Source organism: Mustelus asterias, unplaced genomic scaffold (assembly GCF_964213995.1).
Source record: "Mustelus asterias unplaced genomic scaffold, sMusAst1.hap1.1 HAP1_SCAFFOLD_1540, whole genome shotgun sequence".
NCBI lineage: Eukaryota > Metazoa > Chordata > Chondrichthyes > Carcharhiniformes > Triakidae > Mustelus > Mustelus asterias.
In genome coordinates, this window is record NW_027591485.1 from 15,001 (window position 1) to 42,500 (window position 27,500).

Here is a 27,500-nt window from a genome sequence, read left to right on the forward strand (position 1 = left end):
AATCCCCTAGTCGCCACACTCCGGCGCCTGTTCGGGTACACTGAGGGAGAATTTAGCACGGCCCAATGCACCCTAACCAGCACGTCTTTCGGACTGTGGGAGGAAACCGGAGCACCCGGAGGAAACCCACGCAGACACGGGGAGGATGTGCAAACTCCACACAGACAGTGACCCGAGCCGGGAATCGAACCCGGGTCCCTGACGCTGAGAGGCAGCAGAGCTAACCACTGTGCCAGCACGCCGACCACAGTGTTACTGTCCTTGCTAGGGGCGTAGAGAAAGATAAGCTTAATATGGCAGGTCCAGAGGACGTTCAAAGACTATTTCCTCGGGTGGATGGAGCTATTACAAGGGGGCAGAACTATAGGGTTCGTGGTGGGAGATACAGGAAGGATATCAGAGGTAGGTTCTTTACGCAGAGAGTGGTTGGGGTGTGGAATGGACTGCCTGCAGTGATAGTGGAGTCAGACACTTTAGGAACATTTAAGCGGTTATTGGATAGGCAGATGGAGCACACCAGGATGATAGGGAGTGGGATCGCTTGATCTTGGTTTCAGATAAAGCTCGGCACAACATCGTGGGCCGAAGGGCCTGTTCTGTGCTGTACTGTTCTATGTTCTATGTCCATTCAAAAGTCGACGGTAGCAAGAAAGAAAGCAAGGGTCCCAATACCGACCCCTGGGTAACACCGCTACGAACCTTCCTACAGCCCGAAAAATATCCATTAACCATTACTCTCTGCTTCTTTGTTTTCCACCAATTTTGTATCCACGTTGTTCCTGTCCCTTTTATTCCCTGAGTTATAACTTTTCTCACGGTCTGTGTGTGGCACTGTATCGAATTCCTTCTGAAAGCCCATGCACACCAGATCAACAACATTACCCTCATCGACCCTTTCTGTTACCCCCTCTAAACAACTCCAACAAGTTAGCGCAGACGGATTGGCCATGCTAAATTGCCCCTTAGTGTCCAAAGATGTGGAGGTTAGGTGGATTGGCCATGCTAAATTGCCCCTTAGTGTCCAAAGATGTGCAGGTTAGGTGGATTGGCCGTGCTAAATTGTTTCTTAGTGTCCAAAGATGTGCAGGTTAGGGGGATTGGCCGTGGTAAATTGTCCCTTAGTGTCCAAAGATGTGCAGGTTAGCTGGATTGGCCATGCTAAATTGCCCCTTAGTGTCCAAAGATGTGCAGGTTAGGTGGATTGGCCGTGCTAAATTGTCCCTTAGTGCCCAAAGATGTGCAGGTTAGGGGGATTGGCCGTGGTAAATTGTCCCTTAGTGTCCAAAGATGTGCAGGTTAGGTGGATTGGCCATGCTAAATTGTCTCTTAGTGTCCAAAGATGTGCAGGTTAGGTGGATTGGCCATGCTAAATTGTCCCTTAGTGTCCAAAGATGTGTAGGTTAGGTGGATTGGCCATGCTAAATTGCCCCTTAGTGTCCAAAGATGCGCGGGTTAAGTGAGTTGGCCATGCTAAATTGTCCCTTACTGTCCAAAGATGTGTAGGTTAGATGGATTGGCCATACTAAATTGCCCCTTAGTGTCCAAAGATGCGCGGATTAAGTGAGTTGGCCATGCTAAATTGTCCCTTACTGTCCAAAGATGTGTAGGTTAGATGGATTGGCCATGCTAAATTGCCCCTTAGTGTCTAAAGATGTGCAGGTTAGGTGGATTGGCCATGCTAAATTGCCCCTTAGTGTCCAAAGATGTGCAGGTTAGGTGGATTGGCCATGCTAAATTGCCCCTTAGTGTCCAAAAATGTGCAGGTTAGGTGGATTGGCCATGCTAAATTGTCCCTTAGTGTCCAAAGATGTGCAGGTTAGGTGGATTGGCCATGCTAAATTGCCCCTTAGTGTCCAAAGATGTGCAGGTTAGGTGGATTGGCCATGCTAAATTGTCCCTTGGTGTCCAAAGATGTGCAGGTTAGGTGGATTGGCCATGCTAAATTGTCCCTTAGTGTCCAAAGATGTGCAGGTTAGGTGGATTGGCCATGCTAAATTGCCCCTTAGTGTCCAAAGATGTGCAGGTAAGGTGGATTGGCCATGCTAAATTGCCCCTTAGTGTCCAAAGATGTGCAGGTTAGGTGGATTGGCCATGCTAAATTGCCCCTTAGTGTCCAAAGATGTGCAGGTTAGGTGGATTGGCCGTGCTAAATTGCCCCTTAGTGTCCAAAGATGTGCAGGTTAGGTGGATTGGCCATGCTAAATTGTCCCTCAGTGTCCAAAGATGTGCAGGTTAGGTGGAATGGCCGTGCTAAATTGTCCCTTAGTGTCCAAAGATGTGCAGGTTAGGTGGATTGGCCGTGCTAAATTGCCCCTTAGTGTCCAAAGATGCGCGGGTTAAGTGAGTTGGCCATGCTAAATTGTCCCTTACTGTCCAAAGATGTGCAGGTTAGGTGGATTGGCCATGCTAAATTGCCCCTTAGTGTCTAAAGATGTGCAGGTTACGTGGATTGGCCATGCTAAATTCACAGGGTTATGGGGATTGGCTCTGGATAAGCTGCTCTGTCAGGGAGTGGTGCAGACTCAGTGGGCCGAATGGCCTCCTTCTGCACTGCAGGGATTCTGTGAAGTTAGTTAAACACAATTTCTCTCTAAGACATCCACGCTGACTCTTATGATTTGAACCCACTTGCACTGATTATTATTTCTATTCTCAATAATTATCCCCAATAAGCTTCTCCACCATCGAATTTGGTCTTTATTCGCTGACACTATTCACTCTCTGTCTCTCTCTGTCCCTCTCTCCACTTCCCTCTGCAGCTTCCGGACTATTATCGGAGTGGGAGTTGGAGCGGGAGCCAACATTCTTGCCAAGTTTGCTGTGAGTCCGGTCTTTTCTTGTCAGAACAGAGAGGATTGGAACGGTTGCCGTTGATGTCTTTGTAGACAGCGTTCATTCTCGCGGAGTGCGCCACCACGTTCTGGCCCCCAACTGTGCCTCCACTCCCCCCCACCCCCCATCTTTCCCTCCCTCAGATAGGAGGGGTCTCGAGTCTCTGGAATGGGGGGGGTCAGAGGCTGGGAATCTCCGGTGGAACTCAGTGCGGGCGGGCGACTGGAAAATCCGCGGGGTGACCAGAAGTCCGGTGTCGTTGGGCGCCGCCCAGACTGGCAAACGTCCGCTCTGAGAGTGAGACCCGGGAAATGAGACCGCGTCCCACTGCCATTCCGCCAAACCTCAGCTCAGGCCAAATGGAGGCTCGAGTGAGGCCTCGTCTCCAAACTCCCTCTGTTATATATTTAAATGGTTGCATGGTTGCTTTCAGAGCCAGTCACATGGTTTGACAGCGACCTCATTAGGGTGCTGCACAGGCTTCGGTTTGAGATTCAGTTTGTCCTCTGCACAGGTAACAGGTCCTTCGATAAACCTTGTTGTTGGTCTGAATCTACATTGGCACACCGCATTTTGCTTTTTTTGTTCAAAATCCATGACCCCAAACATAAGTTAATATTTTATATCCTCGATCGGGACCCTCCTTAACACTCTCTCTGTCCCAGTTAATATTTTATACCCTCGATCGGGACCCTCCTTAACCCTCTCTCTGTCCCAGTTAATATTTTATACACTCGATCGAGACCCTCCTTAACCCTCTCTCTGTCCCAGTTAATATTTTATATCCTCGATCGGGACCCTCCTTAACCCTCTCTCTGTCCCAGTTAATATTTTATACCCTCGATTGGGACCCTCCTTAACCCTCTCTCTGTCCCAGTTAATATTTTATATCCTCGATCGGGACCCCCCTTAACCCTCTCTCTGTCCCAGTTAATATTTTATATCCTCGATCGGGACCCCCCTTAACCCTCTCTCTGTCCCAGTTAATATTTTATACCCTCGATCGAGACCCTCCTTAACCCTCTCCCTGCTCCAGTTAATATTTTATATCCTCGATCGAGACACTCCTTAACCCTCTCTCTGTCCCAGTTAATATTTTATACCCTCGATCGGGACCCTCCTTAACCCTCTCTCTGTCCCAGTTAATATTTTATATCCTCGATCGGGACCCTCCTTAACCCTCTCTCTGTCCCAGTTAATATTTTATACTCTCGATCGGGACCCTCCTTAACCCTCTCTCTGTCCCAGTTAATATTTTATATCCTCGATCGGGACCCTCCTTAACACTCTCTCTGTCCCAGTTAATATTTTATTCCCTCGATCAGGACCCTCCTTAACCCTCTCTCTGTCCCAGTTAATATTTTATATCCTCGATCGGGACCCTCCTTAACCCTCTCTCTGTCCCAGTTAATATTTTATACCCTCGATCGGGACCCTCCTTAACCCTCTCTCTGTCCCAGTTAATATTTTATACCCTCGATCGGGACCCTCCTTAACCCCCTCTCTGTCCCAGTTAATATTTTATACGCTCGATCGGGACCCTCCTTAACCCTCTCTCTGTCCCAGTTAATATTTTATATTCTCGATCGGGACCCTCCTTAACCCTCTCTCTGTCCCAGTTAATATTTTATACCCTCGGTCGGGACCCTCCTTAACCCTCTCTCTGTCCCAGTTAATATTTTATACCCTCGATCGAGACCCTCCTTAACCCTCTCTCTGTCCCAGTTAATATTTTATACCCTCGATCGCGACCCTCCTTAACCCTCTCTCTACCCTAGTTAATATTTTATACCCCCGATCGGGACCCTCCTTAACCCTCTCTCTGTCCCAGTTAATATTTTATATCCTCGATCGGGACGATCCTTAACCCTCTCCCTGTCCCAGTTAATATTTTATATCCTCGATCGAGACCCTCCTTAACCCTCTCTCTGTCCCAATTAATATTTTATACCCTCGATCGGGACCCTCCTTAACCCTCTCTCTGTCCCAGTTAATATTTTACACCCTCGATCGAGACCCTCATTAACCCTCTGTCCCAGTTAATATTTTATACCCTCGATCGGGACCCTCCTTAACCCTCTCTCTGTCCCAGTTAATATTTTATACCCTCGATCGAGACCCTCCTTAACCCTCTGTTCCAGTTAATATTTTATACCCTCGATCGGGACCCTCCTTAACCCTCTCTCTGTCCCAGTTAATATTTTATATCCTCGATCAGGACCCTCCTTAACCCTCTCTCTGTCCCAGTTAATATTTTATACCCTCGATCGGGACCCTCCTTAACCCTCTCTCTGTCCCAGTTAATATTTTATATTCTCGATCGGGACCCTCCTTAACCCTCTCTCTGTCCCAGTTAATATTTTATACCCTCGGTCGGGACCCTCCTTAACCCTCTCTCTGTCCCAGTTAATATTTTATACCCTCGATCGAGACCCTCCTTAACCCTCTCTCTGTCCCAGTTAATATTTTATACCCTCGATCGCGACCCTCCTTAACCCTCTCTCTACCCTAGTTAATATTTTATACCCCCGATCGGGACCCTCCTTAACCCTCTCTCTGTCCCAGTTAATATTTTATATCCTCGATCGGGACGATCCTTAACCCTCTCTCTGTCCCAGTTAATATTTTATACCCTCGATCGGGACCCTCCTTAACCCTCTCTCTGTCCCAGTTAATATTTTATATCCTCGATCGGGACCCTCCTTAACCCTCTCTCTGTCCCAGTTAATATTTTATACCCTCGATCGGGACCCTCCTTAACCCTCTCCCTGTCCCAGTTAATATTTTATATCCTCGATCGAGACCCTCCTTAACCCTCTCTCTGTCCCAATTAATATTTTATACCCTCGATCGGGACCCTCCTTAACCCTCTGTCCCAGTTAATATTTTATACCCTCGATCGAGACCCTCATTAACCCTCTGTCCCAGTTAATATTTTATACCCTCGATCGGGACCCTCCTTAACCCTCTCTCTGTCCCAGTTAATATTTTATACCCTCGATCGAGACCCTCCTTAACCCTCTGTTCCAGTTAATATTTTATACCCTCGATCGGGACCCTCCTTAACCCTCTCTCTGTCCCAGTTAATATTTTATACCCTCGATCGAGACCCTCCTTAACCCTCTGTTCCAGTTAATATTTTATACCCTCGATCGGGACCCTCCTTAACCCTCTCTCTGTCCCAGTTAATATTTTATATCCTCGATCGGGACCCTCCTTAACCCTCTCTCTGTCCCAGTTAATATTTTATACCCTCGATCGGGACCCTCCTTAACCCTCTCTCTGTCCCAGTTAATATTTTATACTCTCGATCGGGACCCTCCTTAACCCTCTCTCTGTCCCAGTTAATATTTTATATCCTCTATCGGGACCCTCCTTAACCCTCTCTCTGTCCCAGTTAATATTTTATATCCTCGATCAGGACCCTCCTTAACCCTCTCTCTGTCCCAGTTAATATTTTATATCCTCGATCGGGACCCTCCTTAACCCTCTCTCTGTCCCAGTTAATATTTTATACCCTCGATCGGGACCCTCCTTAACCCTCTCTCTGTCCCAGTTAATATTTTATATCCTCGATCGAGACCCTCCTTAACCCTCTCTCTGTCCCAGTTAATATTTTATACCCTCGATCGAGACCCTCCTTAACCCTCTCTCTGTCCCAGTTAATATTTTATACCCTCGATCGGGACCCTCCTTAACCCTCTCTCTGTCCCAGTTAATATTTTATACCCTCGATCGAGACCCTCCTTCACCCTCTCTCTGCCCCAGTTAATATTTTATATCCTCGATCGGGACCCTCCTTAACCCTCTCTCTGTCCCAGTTAATATTTTATACCCTCGATCGGGACCCTCCTTAACCCTCTCTCTGTCCCAGTTAATATTTTATATCCTCGATCGGGACCCTCCTTAACCCTCTCTCTGTCCCAGTTAATATTTTATACCCTCGATCGGGACCCTCCTTAACCCTCTCCCTGTCCCAGTTAATATTTTATACCCTCGATCGGGACCCTCCTTAACCCTCTCTCTGTCCCAGTTAATATTTTATACCCTCGATCGGGACCCTCCTTAACCCTCTCTCTGCCCCAGTTAATATTTTATACCCTCGATCGGGACCCTCCTTAACCCTCTCTCTGTCCCAGTTAATATTTTATACCCTCGATCGAGACCCTCCTTAACCCTCTCTCTGTCCCAGTTAATATTTTATACCCTCGATCGGGACCCTCCTTAACCCTCTCCCTGTCCCAGTTAATATTTTATATCCTCGATCGGGACCCTCCTTAACCCTCTCTCTGTCCCAGTTAATATTTTATACCCTCGATCGGGACCCTCCTTAACCCTCTCTCTGTCCCAGTTAATATTTTATATCCTCGATCGGGACCCTCCTTAACCCTCTCTCTGTCCCAGTTAATATTTTATATCCTCGATCGAGACCCTCCTTAACCCTCGCTCTGTCCCAGTTAATATTTTATACCCTCGATCGGGACCCTCCTTAACCCTCTCTCTGTCCCAGTTAATATTTTATATTCTCGATCGGGACCCTCCTTAACCCTCTCTCTGTCCCAGTTAATATTTTATATCCTCGATCGGGACCCTCCTTAACCCTCTCTCTGTCCCAGTTAATATTTTATATCCTCGATCGGGAACCTCCTTAACCCTCTCTCTGTCCCAGTTAATATTTTATATCCTCGATCGAGACCCTCCTTAACCCTCTCTCTGTCCCAGTTAATATTTTATACCCTCGATCGGGACCCTCCTTAACCCTCTCTCTGTCTCAGTTAATATTTTATACCCTCGATCGGGACCCTCCTTAACCCTCTCCCTGTCCCAGTTAATATTTTATGCCCTCGATCGGGACCCTCCTTAACCCTCTCTCTGTCCCAGTTAATATTTTATATCCTCGATCGGGACCCTCCTTAACCCTCTCTCTGTCCCAGTTAATATTTTATATCCTCGATCGAGACCCTCCTTAACCCTCTCTCTGCCCCAGTTAATATTTTATACCCTCGATTGGGACCCTCCTTAACCCTCTCTCTGTCCCAGTTAATATTTTTACACCTCCAATTGGATCCCGAGGTTGGAGACTGGTTTGTATTGGCATTGTTACATTGGAACAAAGGAATTAGGAGCAGAATTGGGCCAATTCAACCCTTCAAACCTGCTCCGCCCTTCAATCAGATCATGGCTGGTCTCTCCCTGGTCTCTAATCCACCTCCCCAACCTGCTCCCCCCATATCCCTTTAACCCATTTCAAAATCAGAAATATATCCATCTCCTTCTTGAACACATTTAATGACTCAGTCTCCACCGCGCCCTGGGACAGTGAGTTCCACAGATTCACCGCCCTCTGCGAGAAGTAGTCCCTCCTCATCTCAGTTTTAAATCTACCGCCTCTCAACCTCGACCTCTGACCTCTGGTTCTCGATTGCCCCACAAGGGGAAACATTCGGCCCTACATTTACCTCATCAATCCCTTTTAAAATTTTATATAGCTCGATCAGATCCCCCCTCACCTTTCTAAACTCCAGCCAGTACAAGCCCCAATCTGTTCAATCTCTCCTCCATACGTCAACCCCTTCATCCCCGGAGTGAATCTGAATGATAGAATCCCGACAGGGCAAAAAGAGGCCATTCGGCCCATCAAGCCTGAACTGACAGCAATCCAAACCAGATCCTTACCCTGTAACCCCTGCTGATGCCCCTGACACTAAGGGGCAATTTAGCACGGCCAGTCCATCTAACCGGCACGTCTTTCAGACTGTGGGAGGAAACCGGAGCACCCTGAGGAAACCCACGCAGACACGGGGTGGCACGGTAGCACAGTGGTTAGCAGTGCTGCTTCACAGCTCCAGGGTCCCGGGTTCGATTCCCGGCTCGGGTCACTGTCTGTGTGGAGTTTGCACATTCTCCTCGTGTCTGCGTGGGTTTCCCTCCGGGTGCTCCGGTTTCCTCCCACAGTCCAAAGATGTGCGGGTTAGGTTGATTGGCCAGGTTAAAAATTGCCCCTTAGAGTCCTGGGATGCGTAGGTTAGAGGGATTAGCGGGTAAATATGTGGGGGTAGGGCCTGGGTGGGATTGTGGTCGGTGCAGACTCGATGGGCCGAATGGCCTCCTTCTGCACTGTAAGGTTTCTATGATTCTATGATCCTTACCCTGTAACCCCTGCTGATCCCCCTGGCACTGAGGGGCAATTTAGCACGGCCAGTCCATCTAACCCGCACATCTTTTGGACTGTGGGAGGAAACCGGAGCACCCGGAGGAAACCCCACGCAGACACGGGGAGAATGTGCAGACTCCGCACAGACAGTGATCCGAGGCTGGGAATCGAACCCTGGTCCCTGGCGCTGTGAGGCAGCAGTGCCAACCACTGCGCCACCCAGCGCCTGATGAAACTCCTCTGAACTGTCTCCAATGCCAACAGATCCATGTCCTCAAATAAGGAGACCAGGACCGGACACAATGCCCGCAGATGTGGTCTCACCAACACCCGAGACAATTGCAACAATGCTCCTCTGCTTTGAGACTCCAGTCCCTTTTGCAATAAATGCCAACACCCCATTTGCCTTTTTATGACATTCGGCACATGTTCTGTCTGGTGCGGACAGGACAGGGGCAGCTGAGGGGGGGTCGAGGATTCAACTTTCTGTCCTGATGTGGCCCATTCCCCTTGATCCCTGTCTCACGGCCCTTTCTCAACGCTGGCGTGACTGATCTGTGCTTGCTTTTCCACAGCGCTGTTCCCCGGATCTGGTGGAGGGACTAGTTCTGCTCAATATCGATCCCAACGCCAAGGGATGGATGGATTGGGCAGCAGCCAAGGTACGTGGAAGGTGGGGTGAGGGGAGAGGCAGGGGTGGAGGGGTGAGGTGATACCCGGGGAGTGAGTTACAGGCTGGAATCTAATCGAGGGGTTCGGGGTGGTTTATATATAGAATAACAGATACCCGGGAGTGAGTTACAGACTGGAATCTAATCGAGGGGTTCGGGTGGTTTATATATAGAATAACAGATACCCGGGAGTGAGTTACAGACTGGAATCTAATCGAGGGGTTCAGGTGGTTTATATATAGAATAACAGATAACCAGGAGTGAGTTACAGGCTGGAATCTAATCGAGGGGTTCGGGTGGTTTATATATAGAATAACAGATAACCAGGAGTGAGTTACAGGCTGGAATCTAATCGAGGGGTTCGGGTAGTTTATATATAGAATAACAGATAACCAGGAGTGAGTTACAGGCTGGAATCTAATCGAGGGGTTCGGGTGGTTTATATATAGAATAACAGAAACCCGGGAGTGAGTTACAGACTGGAATCTAATCGAGGGGTTCGGGGTGGTTTATATATAGAATAACAGATACCCGGGAGTGAGTTACAGACTGCGATCTAATCGAGGGGTTTGGGTGTTTTAGATATAGAATAACAGATACCCGGGAGTGAGTTACAGACTGGAATCTAATCGAGGTGTTCGGGGTGGTTTATATAGAGAATAACAGATGCCCGGGAGTGAGTTACAGACTGGAATCGAATCGAGGGGTTCGGGTGGTTTATATAGAGAATAACAGATGCCCGGGAGTGAGTTACAGACTGGAATCTAATCGAGGGGTTTGGGTGGTTTATATATAGAATAACAGATACCCGGGAGTGAGTTACAGACTGGAATCTAATCGAGGGGTTCGGGTAGTTTATATATAGAATAACAGATACCCGGGAGTGAGTTACAGACTGGAATCTAATCGAGGGGTTCAGGTGGTTTATATATAGAATAACAGATACCCGGGAGTGAGTTACAGACTGGAATCTAATCGAGGGGTTCGGGTGGTTTATATATAGAATAACAGATACCCGGGAGTGAGTAACAGACTGGAATCTAATCGAGGGGTTCGGGTAGTTAATTTATAGAATAACAGATACCCAGGAGTGAGTTACAGACTGGAATCTAATCGAGGGGTTCAGGGTGGTTTATATATAGAATAACAGATACCCGGGAGTGAGTTACAGACTGGAATCTAATCGAGGGGTTTGGGTGGTTTATATATAGAATAACAGATACCCGGGAGTGAGTTACAGACTGGAATCTAATCGAGGGGTTCGGGGTTGTTTATATATAGAATAACAGATACCCGGGAGTGAGTTACAGACTGGAATCTAATCGAGGGGTTCGGGTGGTTTATATATAGAATAACAGATACCCGGGAGTGAGTTACAGACTGGAATCTAATCGAGGGGTTCAGGGTGGTTTCTATATAGAATAACAGATACCCGGGAGTGAGTTACAGACTGGAATCTAATCGAGGGGTTCGGGTGGTTTATATATAGAATAACAGATACCCGGGAGTGAGTTACAGACTGGAATCTAATCGAGGGGTTCGGGGTGGTTTATATATAGAATAACAGATACCCGGGAGTGAGTTACAGGCTGGAATCTAATCGAGGGGTTCGGGTGGTTTATATATAGAATAACAGATACCCGGGAGTGAGTTACAGACTGGAATCTAATCGAGGGGTTCAGGATGGTTTATATATAGAATAACAGATACCCGGGAGTGAGTTACAAACTGGAATTTAATCGAGGGGTTCGGGTGGTTTATATATAGAATAACAGATCCCCGGGAGTGAGTTACAGACTGGAATCTAATCGAGGGGTTCGGGGTTGTTTATATATAGAATAACAGATCCCCGGGAGTGGATTACGGACTGGATCTGATGGAGTTTGATCTCTCGTGTCTCTGTTGTGTTTAGCTCACCGGTCTGACCAGCTCTCTCAGTGATGTCATCCTTGGTCACCTCTTCAGCCAGGTGAATATTCCTCCTGTGCCGCAGACTTGGCCGCGTGCATGTTTGCCAAAGTGTCACCTGCAAATGTTGTCCGCGTATTCCCGGGAACACACGGTATCGGAAACAGCCAATTCAATCTGTTTGTCCCGTACTGGTCTTTGCCCGTCACCTGAATCTCCTCCTGTTCCATCGCCCCGGTTCTGTGTTTCAATTGAAACATTCGCTTGGTCCTCCGTATCGGGGGCTGGTGAAAAAGGGGGTCTCTGCCCTCCACTCATCAGGTCTGGCTGGCAAGGAACGCCAAAAAAGCTCCAAGGTAACAACAACTTGTACAGCCTGATGGGAGACTTCTGGGTTGACCGGCAGTGGCTTCTGATTGGCAGAGGCCTTTTGCTGTGGAGAATGCACCAGGGGAACGGTTAACTGCCGAGTTAATTGTTTAATCTCCACCCAAGCAACTCGACTATGGTCGAGGCACTGCCAATTTCCCCCGACCCTCCCTCGCACCCGCTCCACCCTGCCTCAGAATCTTATCCGTTTCAGTAGGATCGAAGAACAAAGAGAACAAAGAGCAGTACAGCACAGGAACAGGCCCTTTGGCCCTCCAAGGCTGCGCCGATCGTGATGCCTGCCCAAACTGAAACCGTACGCACTTATAGAGTCATAGAATCATAGAATCACAGAATTCCTACAGTGCAGAAGGAGGCCATTCGGCCCATCGAGTCTGCACCGACCACAATCCCACCCAGGCCCTATCCCTACCCCCACATATTTTACCCGCTAATCCCTCTAACCTACGCATCTCAGGACTCTAAGGGGCAATTTTGAACCTGGCCAATCAACCTAACCCGCACATCTTTGGACTGTGGGAGGAAACCGGAGCACCCGGAGGAAACCCACGCAGACACGAGGAGAATGTGCAAACTCCACACAGACAGTGACCCGAGCCGGGAATCGAACCCGGGTCCCTGGAGCTGTGAAGCAGCAGTGCTAACCACTGTGCCACCGTGCCGCCCCTTGTCCGTGTCCTTCCATTCCCATCCTATTCATGTGTTCGTCTAGTTGCCCCTTAAATGCCGCGATTGTACCCGCTCCCACCACCTCCCCGGGCAGTGCGTTCCAGACATTCACCACCCTCGGTGTAAAAAACTTACCTCGCACGTCTCCTCTAAACTTTACCCTTCGCACCTTAAACCCATGTCCGCTAAAACTTGACTTTTCTACCCTAGGAAAGAGCATCTGACTATCCACTCTGTCCGTGCCACTCCTAATCTTGTAAACCTCTGTCAGGTCGCCCCCCTCAACCTCCGTCGTTCCAGTGAGAACAAACCGAGTTTCTCCAACCTCTCCTCATAGCTAATGCCCTCCATACCAGGCAACATCCTGGTAAACCTCTCCTGTACCCTCTCCAAAGCCTCCACATCCTTCTGGTGGTGCGGTGACCAGAATTGTACACTATATTCCAAGTGCGGCCTAACTAAGGTTCTGTCCAGCTGCAGCATGACCTGCCAGTTTTTATACTCAGTGCCCCCGGCCGATGAAGGCAAGCATGCCGTATGCCTTCTTGATGACCTTAGGATCGTAGAGCAGAATCACAGAATCCCTACAGTGCAGAAAGAGGCCATTTGGCCCATCGAGTCTGCACCGACCACAACCCCACCCGAGCTCGATTCCCGTCACCCCACATATTTACTCTGCTAATCCCCTAAAACTAGGGTCAATTTAGCATGGCCAATCGACCTAACCCATGGGCTGTGGGAGGAAACCGGAGCACCCGGAGGAAACCCGCGCAGACACGGGGAGAATGTGCAAACTCCACACAGACAGTGACCCGAGCCGGGAATTGAACCCGGGTCCCTGGTGCTGTGAGGCAGCGGCGCTAACCACTGTGCCACCGTGCCGCCACTTTTAATGATCGGTGGGCATGTACGCCCAAATCCCTCTGTCAATACTCCTCAGGGTTCTACCATTTACTGTATAATTCCTCCATGCATTGGACCTTCCAGAATGCATCACATCTCATTCTTTCTCAACTCCAATGGGTACGGGCACTCCCCAAAGATGCTCAACCTTCCCTGGTAAGATAGCTCCTCCCAGCATGACAAGGGTGAGGCCACCTGACCCATCGAGTCTGCACCGATTCTCTGACAGAGCATCCCACCCTGGCCCTCCACTCTGCCCTATCCCCCATACCCTCAAGCCTTTCCCATGGCTCATCGACCTCACCTACACGCCTCTGGACACCCGATAGACTGAAGCGGCTCTCTCCGCCGCTCTCCAGTTGTGAGGCAGGCAGTGGCATAGTGGTATTATCATTGGTCTACTAATCCGGACACCCCAGGGTGATGCTCTGGGGACCCGGGTTCGAATCCCACCATTGGCAGATGGCGAAATTGAATGCAATAAAAATCTGGAAATAAAACCATAGAGTGGTGGATTGGCCAATGCTAAAATGTCCCCTGGTGTCGAAAGATGTGCAGGTTAGGTGGATTGGCCATGCTAAAATGTCCCCTGGTGTCGAAAGATGTGCAGGTTAGGTGGATTGGCCGTGCTAAAATGTCCCCTGGTGTCGAAAGATGTGCAGGTTAGGTGGATTGGCCATGCTAAATTGCCCCTTAGTGTCCAAAGATGTGCAGGTTAAGTGGATTGGCCATGCTAAGTTGCCCCTTAGTGTCCAAAGATGTGCAGGTTAGGTGGATTGGCCATGCTAAGTTGCCCCTTAGTGTCCAAAGATGTGCAGGTTAGGTGGATTGGCCGTGCTAAAATGTCCCCTGGTGTCGAAAGATGTGCAGGTTAGGTGGATTGGCCATGCTAAGTTGTCCCTTAGTGTCCAAAGATGTGCAGGTTAGGTGGATTGGCCATGCTAAATTGTCCCTTAGTGTCCAAAGATGTGCAGGTTAGGTGGATTGGCCGTGCTAAGTTGCCCCTTAGTGTCCAAAGATGTGCAGGTTAGATGGATTGGCCATGCTAAATTGTCCCTTAGTGTCCAAAGATGTGCAGGTTCGGTGGATTGGCCATGCTAAATTGTCCCTTAGTGTCCAAAGATGTGCAGGTTAGGTGGATTGGACATGCTAAATTGCCCCTTAGTGTCCAAAGATGTGCAGGTTAGGTGGATTGGCCATGCTAAATTGCCCCTTAGTGTCCAAAGATGTGCAGGTTAGGTGGATTGGCCATGCTAAATTGCCCCTTAGTGTCAGGGGGATTAGCAGGGTAAATATGTGGTGTTGTGGGCTTCGGGCCTGGGTGGGATTGTGGTCGGTGCAGACTCGATGGGCCCAATGGCCTCTTTCTGTACTGTAGGGTTTCTATGATTATATGGGCGGCACGGTAGCACAGTGGTTAGCACTGCTGCTTCACAGCTCCAGGGACCCGGGTTCGATTCCCGGCTCGGGTCACCGTCTGTGTGGAGTTTGCACATTCTCCCCGTGTCTGCGTGGGTTTCCTCCGGGTGCTCCGGTTTCCTCCCACAGTCCCACAAAGATGTGCGGGTTAGGTTGATTGGCCAGGTTAAAAATTGCCCCTTAGTGTCCTGAGATGCGTAGGTTAGAGGGATTAGTGGGTAAATATGTAGGGATATGGGGGTAGGGCCTGGGTGGGATTGTGGTCGGTGCAGACTCGATGGGCCGAATGGCCTGTTTCTGCGCTGTAGGGTTTCTATGATTTCTATGATTCTGTCCCAAGAGACCCAAGACTGCGCAGAGTCACGATGGGCCCAGTGTCCCCCCCAATCCCCACAGGTATGGAGACAGGGATGGAGGCTTCTTGAGAGATCAGTAACTCCTCATTTTCCTTCCTTGTGCCCGCGTACGTAGGAGGAACTCTCCAACAACTCGGAGCTGATCAACATTTATAGACAGCACATGACGGAAGGAAATGTCCTGAACAACATTGAGTTGTACTGGAACAGCTACAACAGGTAAGACATCATAAGTGGCGGAAGGTGGAGTGCGGGGGCGGGGGCGGAGGGGGAGAGAGAAAGCGGGGAAGGCGATTTTAGGACAAAGCAGAAGCTCATTCCCCACCCCTCATAGAATGATAGAATCCCTGCAGTGCAGAAAGAGGCCATTCGGCCCATCGAGCCTGCACCGACCACAATCCCACCCAGGTCCTAACACTATAGCCCCACCCTCTAGTCCTCCTGGCACTAAGGGGCAATTTTAACATGGCCAATCCACCTAACCCTCACATCTTTGGACACTAAGGGACAATTTAGCATGGCCAATCCACCTAACCTGCACATCTTTGGACACTAAGGGGCAATTTAGCATGGCCAATCCACCTAACCTGCACATCTTTGGACACTAAGGGGCAATTTAGCATGGCCAATCCACCTAACCTGTGCATCTTTGGACACTAAGGGGACAATTTACCATGGCCAATCCACCTAACCTGTGCAACTTTGGACACTAAGGGACAATTTAGCAGGGCCAATCCACCTAACCCGCACATCTTTGGACACTAAGGGGCAATTTAGCATGGCCAATCCATCTAACCTGCGCATCTTTGGACACTAAGGGGACAATTTACCATGGCCAATCCATCTAACCTGCACATCTTTGGACTGTGGGAGGAAACTGGAGCTCCCGGAGGAAACCCACGCAGACACGAGGAGAATGTGCAAACTCCACACAGACAGTGACCCGAGCCGGGAATCGAACCCGGGACCCTGGGCGCTGTGAGGCAGCAGTGCTAACCACTGTGCCGCCCTCATTTTTCTCTCCGGCCAACACACGCTTTCTTTGGCGAGATGTACAAAAGTGAGAGACTTTGAGACATGCAAGTTCCAGAGAACTGCAATAAACTTCAACGTGTCTCCATAAAGCGCGCTCCACCCTTGGGGCCCCTTGGTGCAATTGCCACAGTCATGGGGAGGTGGGGGGAGTGCGGGGTTTGGGGGGGTGGGAGTGGAGTGCGAGGGGGGGGGGGAGGGGGGTGGGCTGGGGGGGGGCATTTGCACAGTTCGACTTGGCTGCATTTGTCAAGTTTTAAAGTTTGTTTATCAGTGTCACAAGTAGGCTGACATTAACATCGGAATACCGTGTCCAATTCCGGTCGCCGCACCACCAGAAGGACGTGGAGGCTTTGGAGAGAGTGCAGGAAAGGTTTACCAGGATGTTGTTGCCTGGTATGGAGGGCATTAGCTATGAGGAGAGGTTGAATAAACTGGGATTGTTCTCCCTGGAAGGACGGAGGCTGAGGGACGACCTGATAGAAGTTTATAAAATTATGAGGGGTATAGATAGGGTGAACAGTTGGAAGCTTTTTCTCCAGGGTGGAAATGATAATTACAAGGGGGCACAAGTTCAAGGTGAGGGGGGGGAAGGTTGAGTGGAGATGTGCGGGGGAGGTTTTTTTCACAGAGGGTGGTGGGGGCCTGGAATGCGCTGCCTCGTGAGGTGGTTGAGGCAGATACGTGAGTGACATTTAAGACTAATCTGGAGAGACACATGAACAGATGGGGAATAGAGGGATCCGGGATAGGACAATGTGATCGGTGCAGGCTTGGAGGGCCGAAGGACCTGTTCCTGTGCCGTACTGTTCATTCTTCTTTTTGTTCTTTCCAGTGAAGTTACTGTGAGAATCCCCCTAGTCCCCACACTCCGGCGCCTGTTTGGGTTACACCGAGGGAGAATTTAGCATGGCCCAATACACCCTAACCAGCAACGTCTTTCAGACTCTGGGAGGAAACCGGAGCACCCGGAGGAAACCCACGCAGACACGGGGAGGACGTGCAAACTCCGCACAGACAGGGGCGGCACGGTGATTCACACTGCTGCCTCTCAGCGCCAGGGACCCGGGTTCGATTCCCGGCTCGGGTCACTGTCTGTGTGGAGTTTGCACATTCTCCCCGTGTCTGCGTGGGTTTCCTCCGGGTGCTCCGGTTTCCTCCCACAGTCTGAAAGACGCGCTGGTTCGGGTGCATTGGGCCGTGCTAAATTCTCCCTCAGTGTAACCCGAACAGGCGCCGGAGTGTGGGGACTAGGGGGATTTTCACAGTAACTTCATTGCAGTGTTAATGTAAACCTACTTGTGACGCTAGTAAATAAAGTTTGAAAGCAGTGACCCGAGGCTGGGAATCGAACCCGGGTCCCTGGCGCTGTGAGGCAGCAGTGCTAACCCACTGTGCCACTGTGCTGGATCCTTTATTGACGCGGTTTATTACCTGTGTTTGTCTCTCCACAGCCGGCGTGACCTGGAGATTGATCGATTTGGAGCAGGGACACTGAAGTAAGGACCCGGGGCTACTGGTTCTTCAATCTTTCTCTCCGTCTATGTCCGCTGGGCTTGTCTGTCCATCTCCATCCACCTTCTGTCTGCCTGTCTCTCTCACTCAGTCTGTCTATGTGTAGAAAATAGAAGCAGGAGGCCATTCGAGCCTGCTCCACCATTCATTATGATCATGGCTGATCATTGAATTCAATATCCTGATCCCCCCCTTTCCCCCTCCGCCCCCCCTTGCCCCCATATCCCTCGATCCCTTTCGCCCCAAGAGCTGTATCTAATTTCTTCTAGAAATCACACAACGTTTTGGCCTCGGCTACTTTCTGTGGGAGTGAATTCCACACATTCACCACCCTCTGGGTGAAGAAACTTCTCCTCACCTCAGTCCTAAAAGGTTTACCCCCTTATCCTCAAACTTTGATCCCCCCTAGTTCTGGACTCCCCCCGCCATGGGGAACATTCTTTCTGAATCTATCCTGTCTAACCGGCACGGTAGCACAGTGGGTGAGCACTGCTGCTTCACAGCTCCAGGGACCCGGGTTCGATTCCCGGCTCGGGTCACCGTCTGTGTGGAGTTTGCACATTCTCCTCGTGTCTGCGTGGGTTTCCTCCGGGTGCTCCGGTTTCCTCCCACAGTCCAAAGATGTGCGGGTTAGGTTGATTGGCCATGCTTAAAAAAAAAAATTGCCCCTTAGTGTCCTGAGATGCGGGGATTAGTGGGTAAATATGTGGGGGTAGGGTGGGTATGTGGGGGGGATTGTGGTCGGTGCAGACTCGATGGGCCGAATGGCCTCCTTCTGCACTGTAGGGTTTCTATGATTTCTATGAACCCTGTTAGAATTTTATACGTTTCTATCAGATCCCCTCTCACTCTTCTAAACTCCAGTGAATATAATCCTAACCGACTTAGTCTCTCCTCATATGACAGACCTGCCATCCCAGGAATCAGCCTGGTAAACCTTCGCTGCGCTCCCTCTATAGCAAGGACATCCTTCCTCAGATAAGGACACCAAAACTGCCCACAATACTCCAGCTGTGGCCTCACCAACACCCTGTACAATTGCAGCAAAATATCCCAATCCCTGTACTCAAATCCTCTCGCTATGAAGGCCAACATACCATTCGCCTTCTTTACTGCCTGCTGTACCTGCGCGCTCACTTTCAGCGACTGATGCACGAGTGAAGAGGTTCCTCCTCATCTGAGTCCTAACTGACCTCCCCCCCATATCCTGAGACAATGACCCCTTTGTTCTAGATGCCCCCCACCAGCCAAACGAAACTACATCAAGTCTGTCCAGCTCTGTCAGAACTTTATCTGCTCCCATCAGACCCATCTCTCACTCTCCTAAATTCCAGTGGATCCAAGGCCCAGTCGACCCCAATCTCTCCTCATGCGATGATCCCGCCATCCCAGGAATCAGTCTGGTAAACCTTAGCTGCTCTCCCTCTGTGGCAATTAAATCCTTTCTTAGATAAGCGGTAGCACAGTGGTTAGCACTGCTGCTTCACAGCTCCAGGGTCCCGGGTTCGATTCCCGGCTCGGGTCACTGTCTGTGTGGAGTTTGCACATTCTCCTCGTGTCTGCGTGGGTTTCCTCCGGGTGCTCCGGTTTCCTCCCACAGTCCAAAGATGTGCGGGTTAGGTTGATTGGCCAGGTTAAAAATTGCCCCTTAGAGTCCTGTGATGCGTAGGTTAGAGGGATTAGCGGGTAAATATTTGGGGTAGGGTGGGATTGTGGTCGGTGCAGACTCGATGGGCTGAATGGCCTCCTTCTGCACTGTAGGGTTTCTATGATTTCTATGATAAGGAGACCAAAAGCTGCGCACAATACAAAGGGTTGTGAATGTAGCCCAATCCATCACGCAAACCAGCCCCCCATCCATTGACTCTGTCTACACTTCCCGCTGCCTCGGGGAAAAGCAGCCGGCATAATCAAGGACCCCCACGCACCCCGGACATTCTCTCTTCCACCTTCTTCCATCTGGAAAAAGATACAAAAGTCTGAGGTCACGTACCGACCGACTCAAGAACAGCTTCTTCCCTGCTGCTGTCAGACTTTTGAATGGACCTACCTCGCATTAAGTTGATCTTTCTCTTCACCCTAGCTATGACTGTAACACTACATTCTGCACCCTCTCCTTTCCTTCTCTATTGGCACCGGTTACACAGAGTTGAATCTTAAAACCTCCTTCACAAGAACCAGATGGTTGTTTTTTATTAGAACGACAATTAATGTTGTCATCATGGTCATCGTTACCGGGATTAGTTCTTTTTTGGTTTGATTTATTAATATCACATGTATTGGGATACAGTGAAAAGTATTGTTTCTCGTGCGCTATACAGACGAATCATACCGTTCATAGAGAAGGAAAGGAGAGGGTGCAGAATGTAGTGTTACAGTCAGAGCTAGGGTGTAGAGAAAGATCAACTTAATGCGAGGTAGGTCCATTCAAAAGTCTGACAGCAGCAGGGAAGAAGCTGTTCTTGAGTCGGTTGGTACGTGACCTCAGACTTTTGTATCTTTTTCCTGATGGAAGAAGGTGGAAGAGAGAATGTCCGGGGTGCGTGGGGGTCCTTGATTATGTTGGCTGCTTTTCCGAGGCAGCGGGAAGTGTAGACAGAGTCAATGGATGGGAGGCTGGTTTGCGTGATGGATTGGGCTACATTCATGACCCTTTGTAGTTTCTTGCGGTCTTGGGCAGAGCAGGAGCCAGACCGAGCTGTGATACAACCAGAAAGAATGCTTTCTATGGTCCATCTGTAAAAGTTGGTGAGAGTCGTAGCTGACATGTCAAATTTCTTTAGTCTTCTGAGAAAGTAGAGGTGTTGGTGGCTTTCTTAACTATAGCGTCGGCATGGGGGGGAACCAGGACAGGTTGTTGGTGATCTGGACACCTCAAAACTTGAATGTCATGCATTCCAGGTTTTTATCAATTTAACTTAAATTCTGTTGGCTGCCATTGGTGGGATTCGGAACTGGTGTCCCCCATCAACCTGGATTGCTAGTCCAGTGACGTTAGCACCACTTGCCACCATCTATCCTCCACACCTCCACCCCCCCGCCCCCCGCCACTGAGATGTGCAGGTTAGGTGGATTGGCCATGCTAAATTGTCCCTTAGTGTCCAAAGATGTGCAGGTTGGGTGGATTCATAGAAATCATAGAAATCATAGAAACCCTACAGTGCAGAAGGAGGCCATTCGGCCCATCGAGTCTGCACCGACCACAATCCCACCCAGGCCCTACCCCCACATATTTTACCCGCTAATCCCTCTAACCTACACATCCCAGGACTCTAAGGGGCAATTTTTAACCTGGCCAATCAACCTAACCCGCACATCTTTGGACTGTGGGAGGAAACCGGAGCACCCGGAGGAAACCCACGCAGACACGAGGAGAATGTGCAAACTCCACACAGACAGTGATCCGAGCCAGGAATCGAACCCGGGACCCTGGAGCTGTGAAGCAGCAGTGCTAACCACTGTGCTACCGTGCCGCCCATGGATTGGCCATGCTAAATTGTCCCTTAGTGTCCAAAGATGTGCAGGTTAGGTGGATTGGCCGTGCTAAATTGCCCCTCAGTGTCCAAAGATATGCAGGTTACGTGGATTGGCCATGCTAAATTGTCCCTTAGTGTCCAAAGATGTGCAGGTTAGGTGGATTGGCGATGCTAAATTGTCCCTTAGTGTCCAAAGATGTGCAGGTTAGGTGGATTGGCCATGCTAAATTGTCCCTTAGTGTCCAAAGATGTGCAGGTTAGGTGGATTGGCGATGCTAAATTGCCCCTTAGTGTCCAAAGATGTGCAGGTTAAGTGGATTGGCCAGGCTAATCCTTACCCCTTAGTGTCTGGGGCATTAGCAGGGTAAATATGTGGGGTTAGGGGGATAGAGGCCTGGATGGGATTGCGGTAGATTCAGACTCGATGGGCCGAATGGCCTCCTTCTGCATTGTAGGGACTCTATGACCCTTGAACTCCTGGCGATGCCGTTGCCTAACTGGTTTCTTTGTGTGTGTGTATGTCTTTAGGTGCCCAGTGATGTTGGTGGTGGGAGACCAGGCTCCTCATGAGGACGCTGTGGTAAGTTTCCCTGGCTCCCCCTCAGCCATCTCCTGAACTGTGGGTGGGTGGCAGACAGGGACATAACGGCTTTAGTTTTTTGTTTTATTCATTCGTGGGACACGGGCGTCGCTGGCTGGGCCCAGCATTTATTGCCCATCCCTAGTTGCCCCTTGGAGGGCAGTTGAGAGACAACCACATTGCTGTGTGGCTCTGGAGTCACATGTAGGCCAGACCAGGGTAAGGACGGCAGATTTCCTTCCCTAAAGGACATTAGTGAACCAGATGGGATTTCCGACAATGGTTTCACCGTCACCACTTGTCTGAAATTTAATGACAAGGATGTTCCCTCTGAAATGGGAACCAAATTGACTTGAGGTGATCCGTGGTGGCGGGAAAGGGGTGGTGTTGGGGAGTGGGGGGCAATGCTGTCCGGTGAGGGGTGGACAAGTCCGCCCGTGCGATAATCAGCTGGGGCCTACGCCCCGGGAGCGGTGGAAACTGTGGGGACATTCATTGAGATGATGCCTCTCTCACCCACCCACACCCACACTCGCCCACCCCATCTCACTCACCCCTCTCTGGTGGACAGCAAAGATCCCACAGCCACCCTGATAGTCTCGGGCTTTGGGGGGGGAAGGGGGGGTTTGCCCCATCGTCTCGGGGGCATGGGGGGGGAAGTTTACCTTGTTGTTCAGGGTGGTATGGTGGTTGGGGGGGCTGTGGGGGTGTCGGGAAGAGTTCACAGTTCACCTGGAGGTCGTGGGGTGTGAGTTGTGGGGGGGGGGGGTGGAGTTTCCCCTGTCGACTTGGAGGGGGTGAGGGATTTCACATTGACGTTCCTGGGGGAGGGGGGGTCACATTGACGTCCCTGGGGGAGGGGGGGTCACATTGACGTCCCTGGGGGAGGGGGGGTCACATTGACGTCCCTGGGGGAGGGGAAGTTCACATTGACATAGAACCCCTACAGTGCTGAAGAGACCATTTGGCCCATCAGGTCTGCACCGACCACAATCCCACCCAGGCCCTATCCCCATATCCCTACATATTTACCCCGCTAACCCCTCTAACCTGAACATCTTTGGACACTAAGGGGCAATTTAGCATGGCCAATCCACCCAACCTGCACATCTTTGGACACTAAGGGACAATTTAGCACGGCCAATCCACCTAACCTGTACATCTTTGGACACTAAAGGACAACTTAGCATGGCCAATCCACCTAACCTACACATCTTTGGACACTAAGGGACAATTTAGCATGGCCAATCCACCTAACCTACACATCTTTGGACACTAAAGGACAACTTAGCATGGCCAATCCACCTAACCTACACATCTTTGGACACTAAAGGACAACTTAGCATGGCCAATCCACCTAACCTACACATCTTTGGACACTAAGGGACAATTTAGCATGGCCAATCCACCTAACCTACACATCTTTGGACACTAAAGGACAACTTAGCATGGCCAATCCACCTAACCTACACATCTTTGGACACTAAGGGACAATTTAGCATGGCCAATCCACCTAACCTGCACATCTTTGGACACTAAGGGACAATTTATCATGGCCAATCCACCTAACCTGTACATCTTTGGACACTAAAGGACAACATAGCATGGCCAATCCACCTAACCTACACATCTTTGGACACTAAGGGACAATTTAGCATGGCCAATCCACCTAACCTGCTCATCTTTGGACACTAAGGGACAATTTAGCATGGCCAATCCACCTAACCTGCACATCTTTGGACACTAAGGGGCAATTTAGCACGGCCAATCCACCGAACCTGCACATCTTTGGACACTAAGGGGCAATTTAGCACGGCCAATCCACCTAACCTGCTCATCTTTGGACACTAAGGGGCAATTTAGCACGGCCAATCCATCTAACCTGCACATCCTTGGACACTAAGGGGCAATTTAGCACGGCCAATCCATCTAACCTGCACATCTTTGGACACTAAGGGGCAATTTAGCATGGCCAATCCACCTAACCTGCACATCCTTGGACACTAAGGGACAATTTAGCACGGCCAATCCATCTAACCTGCACATCTTTGGACACTAAGGGGCAATTTAGCATGGCCAATCCACCTAACCTGCACATCTTTGGACACTAAGGGACAATTTAGCACGGCCAATCCACCTAACCTGCACATCTTTGGACACTAAGGGGCAATTTAGCACGGCCAATCCACCGAACCTGCACATCTTTGGACACTAAGGGGCAATTTAGCATGGCCAATCCCCCTAACCTGCACATCTTTGGATACTAAGGGGCAATTTAGCACGGCCAATCCACCTAACCTGCTCATCTTTGGACACTAAGGGGCAATTTAGCACGGCCAATCCATCTAACCTGCACATCCTTGGACACTAAGGGGCAATTTAGCACGGCCAATCCATCTAACCTGCACATCTTTGGACACTAAGGGGCAATTTAGCATGGCCAATCCACCTAACCTGCACATCCTTGGACACTAAGGGACAATTTAGCACGGCCAATCCATCTAACCTGCACATCTTTGGACACTAAGGGACAATTTAGCACAGCCAATCCATCTAACCTGCACATCTTTGGACACTAAGGGACAATTTAGCATGGCCAATCCACCTAACCTGCACATCTTTGGACAGGTTTAACACCAACAGGAGACTGGACTTGTCAGGGTGAGTAGGGATTGTCTCTGTGACCCTCAGCATGATTGGCACCCTGCCCGCGCCACCCCGAACGTTTAGGCAGCCTGGTGGACACAATACCTTTATCCAACGGGACGGGAGGGGATGTGAAGGGGACGGCACGATGGCACAGTGATTAGACCCGGGTTCGATGCTCGGGTCACTGTCTGTGTGGAGGTTGCACATTCTCCTCGTGTCTGCGTGGGTTTCCTCCAGGTGCTCCGGTTTCCTCCCACACAGTCTGAAAGACGTGCTGGTTAGGGGGCATTGGGCCGTGCTAAATTCTCCCTCAGTGTAACCCGAACAGGCGCCGGAGTGTGGCGACTAGGGGGATTTTCACAGTAACTTCATTGCAGTGTTAATGTAAGCCGACATGTGACGCTGATGAGTAAATAAATAATCGGCTCTTCCTCTGTGTGCTTTAGGTGGAGTGTAATTCCAAACTGGACCCCACCCAGACCTCATTCCTCAAGGTAAGGCTGCTGTTAACATGAGGGGCTTGAACTCAATGCCTTGGGTCACAGACCATCTGACACCCCTGTCAATCGAGACATGGTAACTGCGCTCCAAACACCCCCCACTGTGGGGAGGATGGGAGGAAGGGGTTTGGGTCCATCGGGATTGTGTACAGTTGGAGTGAATGGGAAGGGGTTTGGGTCCATTGGGATTGTGTACAGTGGGAGTGAATGGGAAGGGGTTTGGGTCCATTGGGATTGTGTACAGTAGGAGTGAATGGGAAGGGGTTTGGGTCCATTGGAATTGTGTACAGTGGGAGTGAATGGGAAGGGGTTTGGGTCCATTGGGATTGTGTCCAGTGGGAGTGAATGGGAAGGGGTTTGGGTCCATTGGGATTGTGTACAGTGGGAGTGAATGGGAAGGGGTTTGGGTCCATCGGGATTGTGTACAGTGGGAGTGAATGGGAAGGGGTTTGGGTCCATTGGGATTGTGTACAGTGGGAGTGAATGGGAAGGGGTTTGGGTCCATTGGGATTGTGTACAGTGGGAGTGAATGGGAAGGGGTTGGGGTCCATTGGGACTGTGTACAGTGGGAGTGAATGGGAAGGGGTTGGGGTCCATTGGGAATGTGTATAGTGGGAGTGAATGGGAAGGGGTTTGGGTCCATTGGGATTGTGTACAGTGGGAGTGAATGGGAAGGGGTTTGGGTCCATTGGGATTGTGTACAGTGGGAGTGAATGGGAAGGGGTTTGGGTCCATTGGGATTGTGTACAATGGGAGTGAATGGGAAGGGGTTTGGGTCCATTGGGATTGTGTACAGTGGGTGTGAATGGGAAGGGGTTTTGTTCCATTGGGATTGTGCACAGTGGGAGTGAATGGGAAGGGGTTTGGGGTCTAGTGGGATTGTGTACAGTGGGAGTGAATGGGAAGGGGTTTGGGTCCATTGGGATTGTGGACAGTGGGAGTGAATGGGAAGGGGTTTGGGTCCATTGGGATTGTGTACAGTGGGAGTGAATGGGAAGGGCTTTGGGTCCATTGGAATTGTGTACAGTGGGAGTGAATGGGAAGGGGTTTGGGTCCATTGGGATTGTGTACAGTGGGAGTGAATGGGAAGGGGTTTGGGTCCATTGGGATTGTGTACAGTGGGAGTGAGTGGGAAGGGGTTTGGGTCCATTGGGATTGTGTACAGTGGGAGTGAATGGGAAGTGGATTGGGTCCATTGGGATTGTGTCCAGTGGGAGTGAATGGGAAGGGGTTTGGGTCCATTGGGATTGTGTACAGTGGGAGTGAATGGGAAGGGGTTTAGGTCCATTGGGATTGTGTCCAGTGGGAGTGAATGGGAAGGGGTTTGGGTCCATTGGGATTGTGTACAGTGGGAGTGAATGGGAAGGGGTTTGGCTCCATTGGGATTGTGTACAGTGGGAGTGAATGGGAAGTGGATTGGGTCCATTGGGATTGTGTACAGTGGGAGTGAATGGGAAGGGGTTTGGGTCCATTGGGATTGTGTACAGTGGGAGTGAATGGGAAGGGGTTTGGGTCCATTGGGATTGTGTACAGTGGGAGTGAATGGGAAGGGGTTTGGGTCCATTGGGAATGTGTATAGTGGGAGTGAATGGGAAGGGGTTTGGGTCCATTGGGATTGTGTACAGTGTGAGTGAATGGGAAGGGGTTTGGGTCCATTGGGACTGTGTACAGTGGGAGTGAATGGGAAGGGTTTGGGTCCATTGGGATTGTGTACAGTGGGAGTGAATGGGAAGGGGTTTGGGTCCATTGGGATTGTGTACAGTGACAGTGAATGGGAAGGGGTTTGGGTCCATTGGGATTGTGTACAGTGGGAGTGAATGGGAAGGAATTTGGGTCCATTGGGATTGTGTACACTGGGAGTGAATGGGAAGGGGTTTGGGTCCATTGGGATTGTGTACAGTGGGAGTGAATGGGAAGGGGTTTGGGTCCATTGGGATTGTGTACAGTGGGAGTGAATGGGAAGGGGTTTGGGTCCATTGGGATTGTGTACAGAGGGAGTGAATGGGAAGGGGTTTGGGTCCATTGGGATTGTGTACAGTGGGAGTGAATCGGAAGGGGTTTGGGTCCATTGGGATTGTGTACAGTGGGAGTGAATGGGAAGGAATTTGGGTCCATTGGGATTGTGTACAGTGGGAGTGAATGGGAAGGGGTTTGGGTCCATTGGGATTGTGTACAGTGGGAGTGAATGGGAAGGGGTTTGGGTCCATTGGGATTGTGTACAGTGGGAGTGAATGGGAAGGGGTTTGGGTCCATTGGGACTGTGTACAGTGGGAGTGAATGGGAAGGGTTTGGGTCCATTGGGATTGTGTACAGTGGGAGTGAATGGGAAGGGGTTTGGGTCCATTGGGACTGTGTACAGTGGGGGTGAATGGGAAGGGGTTGGGGTCCATTGGGAATGTGTATAGTGGGAGTGAATGGGAAGTGGATTGGGTCCATTGGGATTGTG

The 27,500-nt window shown here is 50.2% G+C and overlaps 1 protein-coding gene across 2 annotated transcripts in view; it reads left to right on the forward strand.

The window, feature by feature from the left end:
• Positions 1 to 27,500, forward strand: part of LOC144488410 (protein NDRG2-like) — a 59,980-nt gene that overhangs the window by 9,886 nt on the left and 22,594 nt on the right. For both annotated transcript variants that reach the window (XR_013496576.1, XM_078206484.1), the window contains exons 4-10: positions 2,760 to 2,820; positions 9,562 to 9,648; positions 11,570 to 11,626; positions 15,418 to 15,521; positions 17,789 to 17,833; positions 21,854 to 21,905; positions 25,001 to 25,048. Coding sequence is in view for 1 of the 2 variants with exons in the window: in XM_078206484.1 (XP_078062610.1) it covers positions 2,760 to 2,820; positions 9,562 to 9,648; positions 11,570 to 11,626; positions 15,418 to 15,521; positions 17,789 to 17,833; positions 21,854 to 21,905; positions 25,001 to 25,048 (454 nt within the window). In the remaining variant the exon portion in view is untranslated. The remainder of the gene's footprint in view (positions 1 to 2,759; positions 2,821 to 9,561; positions 9,649 to 11,569; positions 11,627 to 15,417; positions 15,522 to 17,788; positions 17,834 to 21,853; positions 21,906 to 25,000; positions 25,049 to 27,500) is intronic.